Genomic DNA, 14,973 nt, shown 5'->3' on the forward strand with positions numbered 1-14,973 from the left:
ATAAAGATATCCACTTTTTGAAATTAATAATACTTTGTTAGGCTAATAAACAAATAAAAAAGCATACAATACCGACAACCCATTCACATGGACCCAGCCACTTCTTGAAAAGCAAGACACAATACAGACAATCAATGCAAATACCAACACAAAGATATCAAGGTCAATATAGTGGTCCTTGATAAACAATAGTGACACACAATACAGACAAACAACCACAAATGCCAACAACAATACAGTCAGTATTGTGGTCCCTGATAAACAAAAGTAAAACAAACATAGCTGCAAATACCAAAAGCAACACACAACAGCCAAACAATGCAAATCCCAAAAATATTCCACTATCACAGTCAGTATTATGTCCACTACAAAAGCTATAAAGGAAGAGAGGAAGAGAGAGAGTGAGACACAACGAGAGAGATAAATAGAGAGAGATTGAAATTCCAAAGCAATAACAAAACACAACATCTAAAAATTCCCAAATTCTCAAAACCCAACAGCTGAGATTCAGATGGCATTCATAACACACAGAGAGAGAGAGAGAGAGAGAGAGAGAGAGAGAGAGAGAGAGAGAGAGGAGTGAGAAATAATACCTTTGCAGCTTAGCACAAACACTCTGAAGCTATCTGTGATTATGCTTGCCGATTTGTGATTTTTTGAGCTTGCCGATTTGTGGGTTTTTTGTGCAACTCTATGGTCTTGTGATGAGCAACGGGTAAGGTAAGAGATTAGGGATTGCACAAATCTATGGGTCTTGCCGTCATGTGTGTTCAGGTGTGAATGGCGTCATTTTGGGTTTTATTTGGGTTAGGGAGGGTTACGTTCTGATAAAAAAAAAAAAAAGAGAGGGTCACGTGACTACTAAGGGGGGAGTAACAACAGTGCCAAGGTTTGGTTACTGTAGACATTATTTTATTTTTTTTATCAATGCCGTTTGCCACGTCAGAATATCGTTTATGATGTAAGGCAGGGACAAAAATGGAACCCGTTTTTCAGATAAGACTAAAAGCGGTAAAAATAAAACTTAGGGACTAAAACGGGAATAGCCTGAAAATGTAGGGACTAAAATGTGCTTTTCGTCTGTAAAAAATTGACATTTGGATTTTTTTTTTTTAATTTTCATTTTAGAATTAGGTAAATAGTATGCTTTTTAGATGATGTTCATGAGAACTTTAACTAAAAAGTCAAGACATAGACCCCATTTGGTTACCAGAAAGCAAAGGAAAAGAAATTTTTAATTTCTGCTAATAAAATGACATCTCATTTACTTATGGAGATGCAATTAATATATTTTCAAATATTTTATTTTATTTTCTAATTAAGAAAACGTGATAATTCAAAGGATAGCTTAGATGGCATAAAAATATTATTTTGATATTAATGTTAGATACATCAATTCTTTTCATGTACCGCTTAATAATAAGGATTATTTTGACACAATACCAAAAGTTTAGAAACAAAATTGACACATTTAAGATGTTAAAAACCATTTTGATACATGGTACAAGTGTTAAAGACTAAAACAGTAATTAAACATGTTTTTTTACATATTTTTATTAAAGATTAAATTCTATAAGAATGTGGTTTAAAACCCAAGTTTTACACCCTCCAATTCCAACATGCCACATCATTTTATCATGTATTAAAAAGTAAGAACAACCACTCTCAATCAATTATAATGCTCATCTGAAAATTCAACCAAACTGGGAGTTTATTAAGATGTTATTAATTGTGGTATGATGTACTGAGTTTGAAGTAAAAAGCTAATGTAACATCTCTTATTGGATGGTATAAAATATGAATTTTACACCTCATTCTTAGCAAATTCATACTCTTTTTAATTAATATTCTCAAAAAACTTTTTTTTATTAGCTGAATTTGGAAACTAATATCCTGTTTGGTTGTAAGAGAGATGAAAAGGAAAGAAGGGAGGAAAAAGTAAGGGAAGGGAAAGGGAAGACGAGAGAGTTGTACATAGAAGGATTGCATTAAACAATTTCTTCAAAAGAAAGGTCTTCTTTGAAAAAATAATGGGACCGTCTGAAGGATTGTGCTAAGAAAATTTTTAGAATACAAACTTTTCTCAAAATTATGGGTTGTGAGAAAAGTATGAAACTTCGTCCAAAAAAAAAAAAAAAAAAGAAATATTGGTGAATCAATCAAATTGTGTATTCTCACTTTTTAATAAAAAACTAAAAAGTGAAAATATTTGGGACCATCACAGCACGTATTAATATAGAAAAACTTAATGAAAGAGGTAAAAAAAAGGCTAAATACAAAGTTAAAGCGCCACTTGGCAAGACATCATTCACTCCCGAATGAGGTCTCTGCTTTTATATATATATATTGATTATTATTTAAATTATTGTAATTAGTTATAAATGTCACATTTAAATTTAATTTTAAAAAATCAATGATAGAGATTAATTTTGTGCACTATCTTCATATAGCTTATTTGCTTCTTCTTTTCTTTTTCTTTTTCTTTTTCTTTATTTTTTTTTATTTTTATTTTTTTTTATAAGAAAACTGACCAAACCAAAGATATATATATATATATATATATATATTTTTTTTTTTGATTCTCAACATATAAATATCATTAAATTGAAATGGAAGTCATACAGTTTACATCATTTAGCACTTGATCTACAATCATAGGTGGAGAGTCCTCCACCCAAATGACACAATCATGAACAAACTTGGCATGTCTTGCTAGAAGATGAGCCACGGTGTTGCAGCCTCTATGAGTATGAGACACCTCCCACGTAGTAAACCAGCATAAACCCAGTCCAGTGCCATCAATTACTTTTTGGACACAGCTTGGAGTCAAGCCCGGATCTCGTAATAAGCTGACCACCACTTGAGAGTCACTCTCAATTACAATCATACCAAGGCTTAGGTCCCTTGCAAATTGGACCCCTTCTTCCACAACTTTTGCCTCTATCTCCAACGCTCCCAGAGGCAGCTCCAGTCTTCTGCACAATGCCCCCATGATCTGACCCTTTTCATTCCTAACCACCACTTCTATGCCGCAGCTTCCCGCCTCCCTAAACACTGCTCCATCTGTATTAACCTTATACCATCCTTGCTTTGATGGAGTCCATTTTTGTGTAGCACCTGAGTGAGTCTTCCTCTGCGTTGTCTTCTCACTTTTGATCTCTTCAACATAACCAGCCACTGACTTAATGAGCCCTTCATTTCCTTTGCTATGTCCACCATGTATCACCGTATTCCTATTATTCCATAAGCTCCACGCTGTCACAGCAAACAACACCTAATTAACATTTGGACAAGAATCCACCACCTCCCACACTACATTCAAGAATTCATTCACAGGTTTAGGTAGAGCAGGGAGTTTAATTCTCGATCCGCTCTAGACTTCCTTTGCAAAAGTACAATCCCAAAGTCTATGCCCCGGTGTCTCACTGGCACCACACAAAGCACAGCAGTCCTTACAGCCAACTCCCCTCGACTTTAGCCTATTTCTAGTTGGAAGGATGTTCTTACACGTCCTCCACATGAAGTGTTTTATTTTGCCTGGGCACTCTAGTTGCCAAACCATTTTCCATATAGCTTTCATCTTCGTATTGTCAGAATTGCTCCCCATGTCAGACCTTGTAAACCCTTCCCTTAAGCAATTTTGCGCTACCCCGTAGGCACTCTTCACTGTAAAATTTCCATTTGAGGTCCCAGCCTATATGACCGAATTATCAGGTAGTCTATGGCTGATTGGGATACCCAATACTATCTTTGCTTCATGCAGGATTAAAATGCTTCTAACCTTGGCTGCATCCCAGCTCCTTCTATCTGTATTAATGAGGTCAGAAACCATCACTTCTGTATACTAAGCTTTCCGAGGACTGATTACTTTGGACAAGTTTGGACTTGGGATCCACCTATCATTCCAAATGTGAACTTTTTGCCCATTGCCTATGCACCACCGAGAGCCCTTCTTAATTATATCTCTTGCTGCCATAATACTTCGCCACACGTAAGAGGGCTTCCTACCTACTTGAGCATTTAAGAACGACTCCTTTGCAAGGTACTTAGCTTTGTAAACTCTATGAACTAGTGAGTTTGGCTGCTCCATAATTCTCCAACCTTGTTTTGCTAAAAGTGCAAGATTGAAGGCCTTGAGGTCCCTAAACCCCATGTCGCCCTTAGACTTTGGTTTGCATAATTTCTCTCAAGAAACCCATGCCAATCTCCTTTCCTTTCCTTTTTGACCCCACTAGAAATTACCCATCATTGAGTTCAAATCCTTTCATAATGAGTCAGGGAGCTTGAAAACACTCATAGTGTATGTAGGTGTGGCTTGTGCTATAGCTTTTATAAGGATTTCTCTACCCGCATTGGATAAGAACTTACCTTTCCACCCTGCAATTTTCCTTCCCACCTGGTCCTTTATCCGGTTGAAAGCTTTCCTTTTTCCCCTTCCTACTAGAGGTGGAAGCTCCAAGTATTTCTCATAGTGTCTGACTATCTCGGCCCCAAACCTTTGCTTGACCTGGTCTTGCACTTCCCTACTCATGGTCTTGCTAAAATATAAGGCAGTTTTCTCCTTATTGATTTTCTTACCTGAATCCCGTTCATAATCGTCCAACACTTTCAATACCCTTTCACACTCCACTACTAATGCCCTATAAAAAATAATACTATCATCAGCAAATAGCAAGTGTGAGACCCTCAGAGCTCCTCTACTTACTGCCACTCCTTTAATATGTCCTTCACACTCTTCCTTCTTCAACATAGCCGACAACCCTTCTGAGCATAATAGGAATAAATATGGGGAGATTGGGTTCCCTTGCCGTTAGCCCCTCGAAGGAACTATCTTCCTTTTTGGCTCCTTATTTATAGGGATCAAGTAGGAAACTGTACTGACGCGCATTATCATTAGAGCAATCCACTTCTCATGAAACCCCATTTTCCTCATTATAGCTTCCAAGTAGGACCATTCAACTCGATCGTATGCCTTGCTTATATCAAGCTTCACAATCATAAGAGCTTCCTTACCCTTCCTTTTCTGGTTAATGTAGTGCATTGTCTCAAAAGCGACTAGCACATTCTCTATTATTGACCTCCTCAGTACAAATGCACTTTGAGATTCATCAATTACCTCCTTTAGAATATTTTTCAACCTATTTGCAAGCACTTTAGAGATAATTTTATACACTACATTGCATAATCTTATCTGTTTGAACCTTGAAATTTTTTGTGGTGATGCTACCTTTGGGATAAGACATATAAATGTTTCATTGAGGGTACAGGGCAACATAATAGAATTTAAAACTTCTAAAACACAGTTAACCACATCAAATCCAACTATATCACAATATTGTTGATAACAGATTGGTGACATACCGTTAGGGCCTGGGGCTTTTGTGGGGTGCATATGTTGTAGAGCTTGCCGTACCTCCTCTGCCTTGAACTCTGCCACCAGCTCCTTATTCATTTCCTGGGTGACCCACTTGGAAATTGCACACAGACTAGCATCAAAATTTGAGGGGTTATCTGTCTTGAAAATCTTTGCAAAATATTCTAAGATTATATTTTCAATACCCTCCTGGTCATTATCCATTCCCCCTTTTTTTCCATACCATTCAAGGGAGAAACACTTATATACACAGTACGAGTTACATCATACCAACAGCAACTGGAGAAACCCAACAAAAATGAATTGGCTCACGGGTTGCCAATTTAGCTATAGTCCAAGACTCTTTAACAACCATATGGGGAACACAAAGCATATCACAATGAAAACTAGTATTAGAAAAAAATACTCAGATCAGCTAGCCTAATATTATCAAGCCAATCCGGTGCTGCTTTCCTCTTGAAAGTTTGCAAAAGTTTCCTGTGTCTATTGAGGTGCTGCATCTTGAAAGAGAATCCCTGTACCTACAAGAGAAGTTTTGAGCTGTTAAAATAACTTCCACTGGATTTGGGATCAGTCCTTGATGAACCACTCTGTTCCTCTAGGTCCAAATTGTCCAAAGAGTGACAAAAACATCCTGCAAAAAATTCATAGTATCTGAACCAATCTGGATATCTCTTGAAAGTAAAAGCTTCAACCATTGCTGCACAGATAAATTGATGAATTCAGTTGTGTGTAAAGTCAAAGTAGACTCGTGCCAACAAGTTCTTGCAAAAGGGCAATGAAGAAAAAGGTGAGTATGACTCTTTTCCTCCTCATTGCATAATGGACATAATTTTGTAGAAGATATACCTCTGGCATGAAGATGAAGAAAAGTAGGAAGACAGTTGTGGAGTAGTTTCCAGATGAAAGTACTAATTTTCAGAGGCACTTTGATCTTCCACAAGGTTCTCCACCATCCCATATTAGCTTGAAAATATCGAGGGTGACTTGCATCAGCTCTAGTTAAAAGCTCATAAGCTTTCTTTACTTGGTATTCCCCATTCTTAGAGAACCTCCATAGAAGCTTATCCTGCATAGAATTAGTCTTAGAAATTGGAATTTGAAAAATTTTCAAGGCTTGGGAAAATGGATACAGCCTTCTAACCAAGTCCACTTTCCAACTTCTAGTATTGTGGTCAATCAAATCCCCCACAGTACCCGTAGGTAGATGATGCTGTGATAAATTTAAAGGAATGAGGAAACCAGTACCTATGATTGAGAGGAATATTGTACCCATCTCCAACTCTCCACTTTCCTTCTCTTAGAATTTGGTTTTCTTGTTTCATGATATTTCTCCAAACCCAAGAGTGATGAGGCTTAGACCTATAGTCATGAATAGAGCAGGTAGGAAAATACCTGGCCTTAAAGGTTCTAGCTAGTAGGGATTGGGGATTATGACAAATTCTCCAGTATTGTTTATTCAACATAGCTTGATTCATGTACTTGAATTTCTTAATACCCAACCCACCTCTTCCCATAGGTTAACTGATCCTATCCCAATTAAGTGAATGAAGCTTCTTCTCCCCATGTTCATGACCCCACCAGAATGCATGGACAATAGAATCCATTTTGTTGCAAACATGGTCAGGAACTTTAAAGCATGAAAACAAATATAAAGGAAGGGATTGCAGGACAGAGGCTATTAATGTTGTTCTACCTGTTAGGATTAGTGCCCTTAAATCCTATTGTATGATGCTATGTAAGATATTAAGTTTGACATTGTGTATGACATTATGTATGACTTAATATTGTGTTTAATGAATTTGTTTTATTATTATTTGAAATAATGGTAACATGAATATTAGGACATTATCATTTAGTCCATGAGATACATAGTATGTGATTTATGTGAAAAGTCACAAAAGATATAAATCATAAGTTCTTTGTAAACTTAGAATTATAGTTCGTAATCGGTGATGAAATTAGGCATTTCATCTGCGAAGACTATAACATATCAACCATGATGATTTGTCTTGATCATGGAAGTGGAGACTTCTGGTTGATGTGTTTATATGTTTTAAGAGTTAAGACATATTGAACTGGACCACTGTGAAATTTATTATTTTCTTAATAACAGTCATTTGAATAATAAATCTCACGACTTGTATTTGCATGAACTCTTAATCCTGAGAGAATAATGGACCTGATCATGAGGTGTAGGTTGTTTTGATATATCAGGAGTGAGATCTATAGTAATGGTCAAAACCTCAGTATGTTAGGCAGCCACATTTAGTGTTGATGGAACATGTATTCTCAAGATGGAATTCATAGTCTCTTAACGGAGATATAGAGTATTCCCTTGAGATAAGTTTAATGAGTTTGTTATTCAGAGAATTAGGCCTAACCACTTTAGTAAGACTAAAGTATATATTTATGGAATTGGATTTCATAAATATATAATGAATAACATTAAAAGATTAAACCGGGTACTTAAGGGTTAAGATGTAGTAATTTACAAAGTGGCAGTCTACATTAATGACTTTGTATTACTACGAATATTTTATGAAAAGGTTGCATGTATAATAAAGTCTTGGGATATAATTTATAGATAAGGCCTAGAGTGCAACTATATTTATATAGTGGTATTAAATATAGTTAATGGTAACTTTGGACTTGTCAAAAGTTGACAGAAAAGCCTAAAGCCCATTGGAGCTAGTGTCTTATTGGTCTCTTTTGGTCCCACTCCAAGTCACACACTTAAGCCCAATTGGAAAGGCCCAAAAGGCCAGCCCAATTAGATAATTGGTTAGATACAAAGGGAAAAATATACAGAATTTTATGTGTGAGAAAAAACATCATTGAAAAGTGGTGTGTATGAGAGTGTAAGTCACTCTTTTGATCATCCCTTTGTAACCAATTGAGAGTCCACACTTCTTGGGCGTTAGTGGAATTGGAGTGAAGATTAAAAGTATTCCTAAGTGCTTCAATATTTGGTTTTGAAATTCACTGCTTCAAGGTACGCTCTCTTGTTCTCAAATTCTGAAATTTACTTAACACATGTTATCAATTTCGAACGATGTAGATCCGTTATTTTTCCGCTGCGTACATACTTATTTCCTTCACTACCAGCTTGAGAAAGGAGTTTTATCTTCCATCCTTGAAGTTTTGCTTTAAGTTTATCAATGAGAAATTGAAAATCAGTAATTCTATTACCTCTCAACTTGAATTGAACACCCAGGTACTTGCTGGGATGTTGAACCAGATTGACTTGAAGAGTTCTAGCAAGGCATATTTGCTCCTTCATAGGCATGTTTGGTGAGCAAAACACATCTGATTTTTCCAAGTTGATGGATTGACCTGAAATGGAACAATACCATTTCAAAATGCGCTGAAGATTTTTAACAGAATTGTTATCCCTTCTAAAAAACAACAAAGAATCATCAGTAAAAAGTAAATGGGAGAATAGGAGACCACTCCTACCAACTTTGATTCCTTTGATTTTCCTAAGATCCTTAGCTTGAGTTAAAGAAAAGGAAAGAATATTGGCACATAAAAGGAAAAGATAAGGAGATAGATGGTCTCCTTGTCTTAAACCTTGTGATGGCTTAAAGGACCTTGACATACTTCCGTTTAACAATAAGGTATACTCTACTGAAGATACACACTCCATAATCCAATTAATCCATTTGGAATCAAAGTTCATAACGGTGAGGACCGCCTTCAAAAAATTCCAATTGACTCTATCATAGGCTTTGGACATGTCAATTTTCAAAACTCCAAACCTATCTCTCCTCCCCCTCTTCTTCCTAATCACATCAATAATTTCATGGGCCAAAAGGATATTATCAAAAATATTCCTACTTTTAATGAAAGCATTTTGGTAAGGAGTGATAATGCTATCCATAATAGGCTTCAGTCTATTAACAAGGACCATTGAAATAATTTTATAGAACACATTGCACAAACTGATTGGCCTAAAATGAGAAACCTCTTCCGGGTTAGGAATTTTTGGAATGAGAGGTATGAAGGTTTGATTAAGGATCTTAAGGAGGGAGCCGGAGTGAAAAAAATCTTGGACAACATTGCACACATCAGTCTTGACAATCCCCCAAAAATTTTGGAAAAAGAAGACAGGGATGCCATCAGGTCCTGGAGCTTTGTAAGGACTCATTTGGAAAACTGCCTCTTCAATCTCAAGGTTTGATATGCCTATATTTAGAAGCTGAAGCTGATTTTTAGTAAGAGTAGGGATAGGAAGCCCATGGAGCTCTTGAATGATATTTTCCACAAATAGAGTGTTGTTTCCCCTAAAGCTTCTTTCGAAGGATGCCAGGAAAATATTTTCAATCTCCTCAGTATTGTTAGTTAAATTCCCCTCATCATCCTTAATTTGAATTATTCTATTCTTTGACCTTCTTTGCCTAACCACCGTCTGAAAATATCTTGTGTTCCTATCCCCATGTAGAAACCAGTTTGGTCTAGCTTTCTGAGCCCACATCAACTCCTCTCTATCCATTCCCCCTAATGATTTTGCAAACCATCAATTCTATTTTTCCTTTTCCGTTGGCTAGCTATGGCGTGGAAAAATTTCGTATTTTGATCACCCCACTCAAGCCATACCGCCCTCAACCTCTGTTTCTACATAATCTCTTCCCGAATTTGAATTTCATTGATTTCCTTTTTTAGCCCCTGAATTTCCCTCGCATTTTTTGGTCTTTATTTAAATTTTACATGGGTTTTAGTGGGTATTAATGAGTTTATTCATTAAGACACATATAATTAAATAACCTAATGGATTTTTACCCATTTAACCCAAATATTCAAATGGGTTAGGTTAAGACTTATCCAAATTATGTAGGTAATAGATGGGTTCATAGATTTGGATGAAAATTGCTATACCTAATCACAACCAACTGTTCACAGTTGTTTAAAAAAAATAGAAATAGCAATCGGGGTAATGCTGATTATTTGCTGGTTGGATGGTAAAATAGCAATTGGGGGTTTTTGTAATGCTAGTGCTGTCAGCATTACAATCATAATAATAAAATGCACCACCTATTCACAATAGGCTAAACATTTAGGTATCTCGATGTCTTCTCCACTTGGATTCTTGGAGTCGTGGACTCTTTCCGCCGCCTTTTCTGCCTAAAAAGCAAGAGAAAAAGATTGTGAGTTGCAATAAACGTTTGAAGAGAGAGGAAAATAAATAAATAAAGAGTGACCGAAATATATAAAAAGGAATATAGAATGCCTCACTTCCATTTCCCAATTAGAGTTTATGGCAATGATGAGAAAGAGTATCACTTGCACAATAAATGCACATATAAGCCCCAGCCAGAGCCCCTGTTCAAAAACATATTCGATTACAAAGCCTAAGTGAAATAGCCAATAATTATTTGCAATCGTCCGAAGATAACAAACAACATAAGCAGAAGCGAAACTGAAGCAACTTTACCTTTCCTTTCAGGTGGAAGAAAAAAGCAAATAAGACAGCACAAGGAGCGCCTACAAGATAAAAAGATCCAAGATTGACATATGCAGCTATCTTCTGCCAACCACAACCTCTTGCAACTCCTGTTTGTGGACCATAAGAAATAATAACACATGAGCAATGCTACATATACAAATAATATCACAACATTTTTCATAACCATTGAGTTGACAAATTTTTATTAGTTTTCATTTGGCCAACCACTAGCATTATTTTTATTTTTTTATTACTAACAACCTATTATATCAGCAAGTATGAAATTTTTTGCCAGAGATTTTGTGTGTGTTTCTCATAACATATTGATTAACTTTAGAATGCGTTTAGAATTAGTAAATGAAAAGGGTTTTTCTCCAAAGAATTTATCTCCTAAAAAAGATTTATTTTATTTTTATCTTTAATTAGGAAGTAAAATTTCTTTAATAGCTAATCTATGTCAAATTAAGTCGTAATAATTTTTTGAGGGAAGGTGGTTGTAAATTACTATTTGAAACTTTGGTTCTTTAAATTTTTAGGAAACTAAGAAGAATGATCGTTGTAAATAGTCTTGTAGTTCAATTCTAGAAATTTACCAAGAATCTTGTAGTTTAACTACTGCTTCCTAGTGTTTTTGTGGAGATATTCGTAGTTCAAATTTTATATTTCCTATTACAACTATCAAATTATTTAAAAAATAAAAGAAAAGAATAATAGTTAATAACTTGAATCCATTTGATGCTTTAGTATTTAATAAAATTATATGATACTTTTAGATATATATTTTTTTTGGAGATTGGTAGATAGTAGGAGAGAGGAGGGTGGTGTTAGAACTACAAACATGTGACACCACAAAGGGTGAAATTTTCACTGAGCTATGATCACTCACTCGAATCTTGTTCTTTTTTTTTTTTCTTTTTTTTTTTTTTCTTTTTTTTTTTAATATCAATTAGCATAAATCAAATTTTTTTTTTTTTTTTCTTTTTTTTTTTTTTCTTTTTTTTTTTAATATCAATTAGCATAAATCAAAATTTAACATAAACTCAACTAAAACATTGGAATTTGAAGAAAACAAACCTGAAAGTACACCCTGTATCCCATCTAGGAAGCTTGAAAGAGCAACAATTGGCATCATGACCGCTACGTATTTGACCACCTCTTGTTCATGGCTATAAACATGGCCCCAGATGTTACGTAATAGTATCATGAGCAATCCAACTAACATTCCCTCGGTGATGGCCATGACTAGGACAACCCTTACGGCTAATCTTGCTGCTTTTGGTTTCCCTGCCCCCAATTCATTTGAAACCCGGATGCTATAGATCAAACAAATGGAGTTAGATCAAGTAGAAGTCATTGTTCTATATTTAATGATTTTATAAGCTCATTCTCAGGCTCATTAGGAAAGTTGTAAATTTCGAAAGTCAAGCCAAGCTTTTCACAATTCACACTTGCTGATGTATACTATATATATACATACAATATACACGAAATCCAGATTATTTATTCACATTTTTAAAGAATTTCCATATTTAAAACTTGATGAGATATGATGTGTATAGAGAGTGTATAAAGGAAGTGAGGCAATCAAATCCCCTTTTGAAATGCTATGAATATACTAAGGTTTGGTTAGTGAAAAAAAATGGCTAGGATGAACTATGCCACATTTGTATTCTCACATATAGTCTTCACTAGATTTTAAAGTATTTCGTATGTAACTTTAGGTTTTATTTATTTATTTATTATTATTATTTATATGGGGCCTTTCGATTCAATTGATTTTTTTCTCTCTCTCTTGAATTATGACCAACAAAAGTTTAGAGGAGGAGGAGGGTCTGATTCTATCCCTTTCCAAGGCCCAACTTTATCTCGTTCCAAAGCTTGGGCCGCCAAAGTTGGAGAACAAGAGTTACAAACTCAAAAAAAAAGAAGAAAAAAAGTTAGAGGACAAGAGTTGGACACTGGTGCGGTCGAATTTCAAAATGTTATTTAGTGGGACAAGAGATGGGCTTGAACATTGCTCTCTCTATCTGTATAAAACTAATGGAAAAATTGATGAAAGTATTTGCTAGGTTGAATTGAGGTTGGTATTATTGGAACTTAAAGAAATGTTTCACCAACGAGGCAGGTGGCTTAGTGGCCAGGCAGCTATACAAAACTCTATGAGAGTGCGTTTGACATTATTTGTTTTCAGATTTTTTTTTTTTGGGCAAATAATTTTTTTTATTTTTTATTTTATTTTGAAAATAAGTTAGTTCTTAACTTTATTTCACATATTATTATTATTATTTGTTGTTGTTGTTGTTGTTGTTTTTTTGTGTGTGTGTGTGTGTGGCAAATAATCCGTCTTTTATTTTTTTGAAAATAAGTCAGTTCTTTACTTTATTTCACACAACAAATAAGTTGTTCTCAAATACACTTAAATCAAGTCCCCATAACTTGCCCTTATGCATGATTTAGTCTGCAAAATGTACCTCACTGCAGCCCCGAGTCCAAAGGGGATCATCCACAACAGTCCAAATGTGTTTTGGCTGAAAATAAAAATTGGTTTATTAGTTAAGAGCACTTAATTGTTTGATATTTCCTAATTTTTCCAAAAGAGAAATCCAAGATTCAAATCTTCTCTCCCTCAACTATCAAATTATTACAGAAAAAATAAATTATGTGTTAGATTTTAATTGCTTACATAAACTAGCAATTGCTTTAATTAAACATCTCAATGTTAACCTTATTTTATATATTTTAATTAAACTAGCAATTGTTTGTATGTTTTTGACAAATTGGCCACATACTAATCTCATAAAATTAGAATATATAAAAATATGGAAATTTAGAATTTTAGAAAATAGTAAAAAGAGAGAAGAAAAAATTGTGGTCCTTAACATGGTTACATGTTAGCACAACTACTAATTGAGTAATTATAGGTTTATATTGTACTATCAATATAAATCTTACATTTTACATTGACAGTACAATGTAAACTACGAATTTTCCTTACTAATTTATGATGCTATATCATGACATGTTAATTCATATATATATATATATATATATGTTGAGGATTTCACCAAATCAAGGAGTAATGACGAAAGAACAAAATGAATATAGCAATCAAATTGAAATTATGATTGACTTGGAGGTACAATTGAATGTTATCATTAGACAACATGAGAAATTTCTCATGGGAAATTGAGGGTTGATCTATGTGCACATGGGAAATTTCTTTGTTGTGTAGTTGTTTGATGCCAAGAATGAAGTTTGGCTCTGATACCATATTAAATATATTAGTAATGTGATGTGTTATATTCTGCTATATATGCTAGAGTGGATGCGGAAAGGAAAGTATAGAATAGGAACACCAAGAACACAAGGGTTACGCGGTTCAGCCTTACCAGTTTACGTCCACAGAGAAAATTTTTAAGGGCCACATCTTTACTATGTAAGAGTGTAGTACAATAACCTGTGTTACAATGAATCCTAACAAGAGTATATATAAGTGACTAAACTCTAAACTATTAGTACAAGCAAGAATGGGCTTGGGCTTATTACATTAGATTAATATGTCTAATATATCTCTAACAATAAATATATATATATATATATAGAGAGAGAGAGAGAGAGAGAGAGAGAGAGAGAGAGAGAGAGAGAGATTAACAATTTAAAAAAAAAAAAAAAAAAAAAAAAGCCTCATATTAATACAAAGAGAAAAACAAAACAAAAGGCTAAATGTAAATTAAAATTATAAAACATTAATAGTGGTCGTTGTAAACCACAAAACATATACACGGCTATTTAAAATCACTTCTATCAAAAGAACTGTCAAAAGAGATAGCACTATTAATAAAATAAACAATCAAAACATAATATAAAATACTATAAATAATAAAATAAACAATCAATACTAAATATAAAATAATATAAATAATAAAATAAATAATGCAAGAGCACAAAGTTAACACTTGATGGACGTGGCAAAGGCATATAAACTTGAATTTGAAAGCTTCACAGGCTTGGTCAAGCAAAGGCACACAAAACAAAATAAGGTTGAGAAGACAAAAGAATGAAAGGAAAAAGAAACAAAGCAAAAAGAAAGGAGCTTGAGCAAAAAAGAAAGAAGGAGTCTTGGCGAAGAAGATGAAGAAGATGGAGGTGACAG

The 14,973-nt window shown here is 34.5% G+C and overlaps 2 protein-coding genes across 2 annotated transcripts; both read right to left on the reverse strand.

Annotated features, from left to right (window-relative positions):
• Positions 1–4,810: 4,810 nt before the first annotated feature.
• LOC112024429 (uncharacterized) lies at positions 4,811–5,578 on the reverse strand. The gene has a single exon (XM_024057063.2). It carries the CDS (start codon positions 5,576–5,578, stop codon positions 4,811–4,813), a length of 768 nt encoding a protein of 255 aa, XP_023912831.2.
• A 4,724-nt stretch (positions 5,579–10,302) lies between these two features.
• Positions 10,303–14,247, reverse strand: LOC112024419 (protein DETOXIFICATION 16-like). The gene is made up of 6 exons (XM_024057054.2): positions 14,210–14,247; positions 13,292–13,348; positions 11,895–12,133; positions 10,809–10,927; positions 10,610–10,696; positions 10,303–10,498 (listed from the first exon to the last, which is right to left on the reverse strand). Exons 1-6 carry the CDS (start codon positions 14,245–14,247, stop codon positions 10,409–10,411), a joined length of 630 nt encoding a protein of 209 aa, XP_023912822.2. The 3' UTR covers positions 10,303–10,408.
• Positions 14,248–14,973: the final 726 nt, after the last annotated feature.

Source organism: Quercus suber, unplaced genomic scaffold, assembly GCF_002906115.3.
Source record: "Quercus suber isolate HL8 unplaced genomic scaffold, Cork oak 2.0 scaffold_193, whole genome shotgun sequence".
Lineage (NCBI taxonomy): Eukaryota > Viridiplantae > Streptophyta > Magnoliopsida > Fagales > Fagaceae > Quercus > Quercus suber.

What these genes read in the sequence shown, in the direction of transcription:
- LOC112024429 (XM_024057063.2), bottom strand. Translation starts at nt 5,578, where the DNA reads ATGGATAATGACCAGGAGGGTATTGAAAATATAATCTTAGAATATTTT.
- LOC112024419 (XM_024057054.2), bottom strand. Translation starts at nt 14,247, where the DNA reads ATGTGGCCCTTAAAAATTTTCTCTGTGGACGTAAACTG. An exon ending in TTCTCTGTGGACGTAAACTG is followed by an intron (nt 13,349 to 14,209) that starts GTAAGGCTGAAC and finishes TTTTATTTTCAG; the next exon opens with CCAAAACACATTTGGACTGT. An exon ending in GATACAGGGTGTACTTTCAG is followed by an intron (nt 10,928 to 11,894) that starts GTTTGTTTTCTT and finishes GTCCACAAACAG; the next exon opens with GAGTTGCAAGAGGTTGTGGT.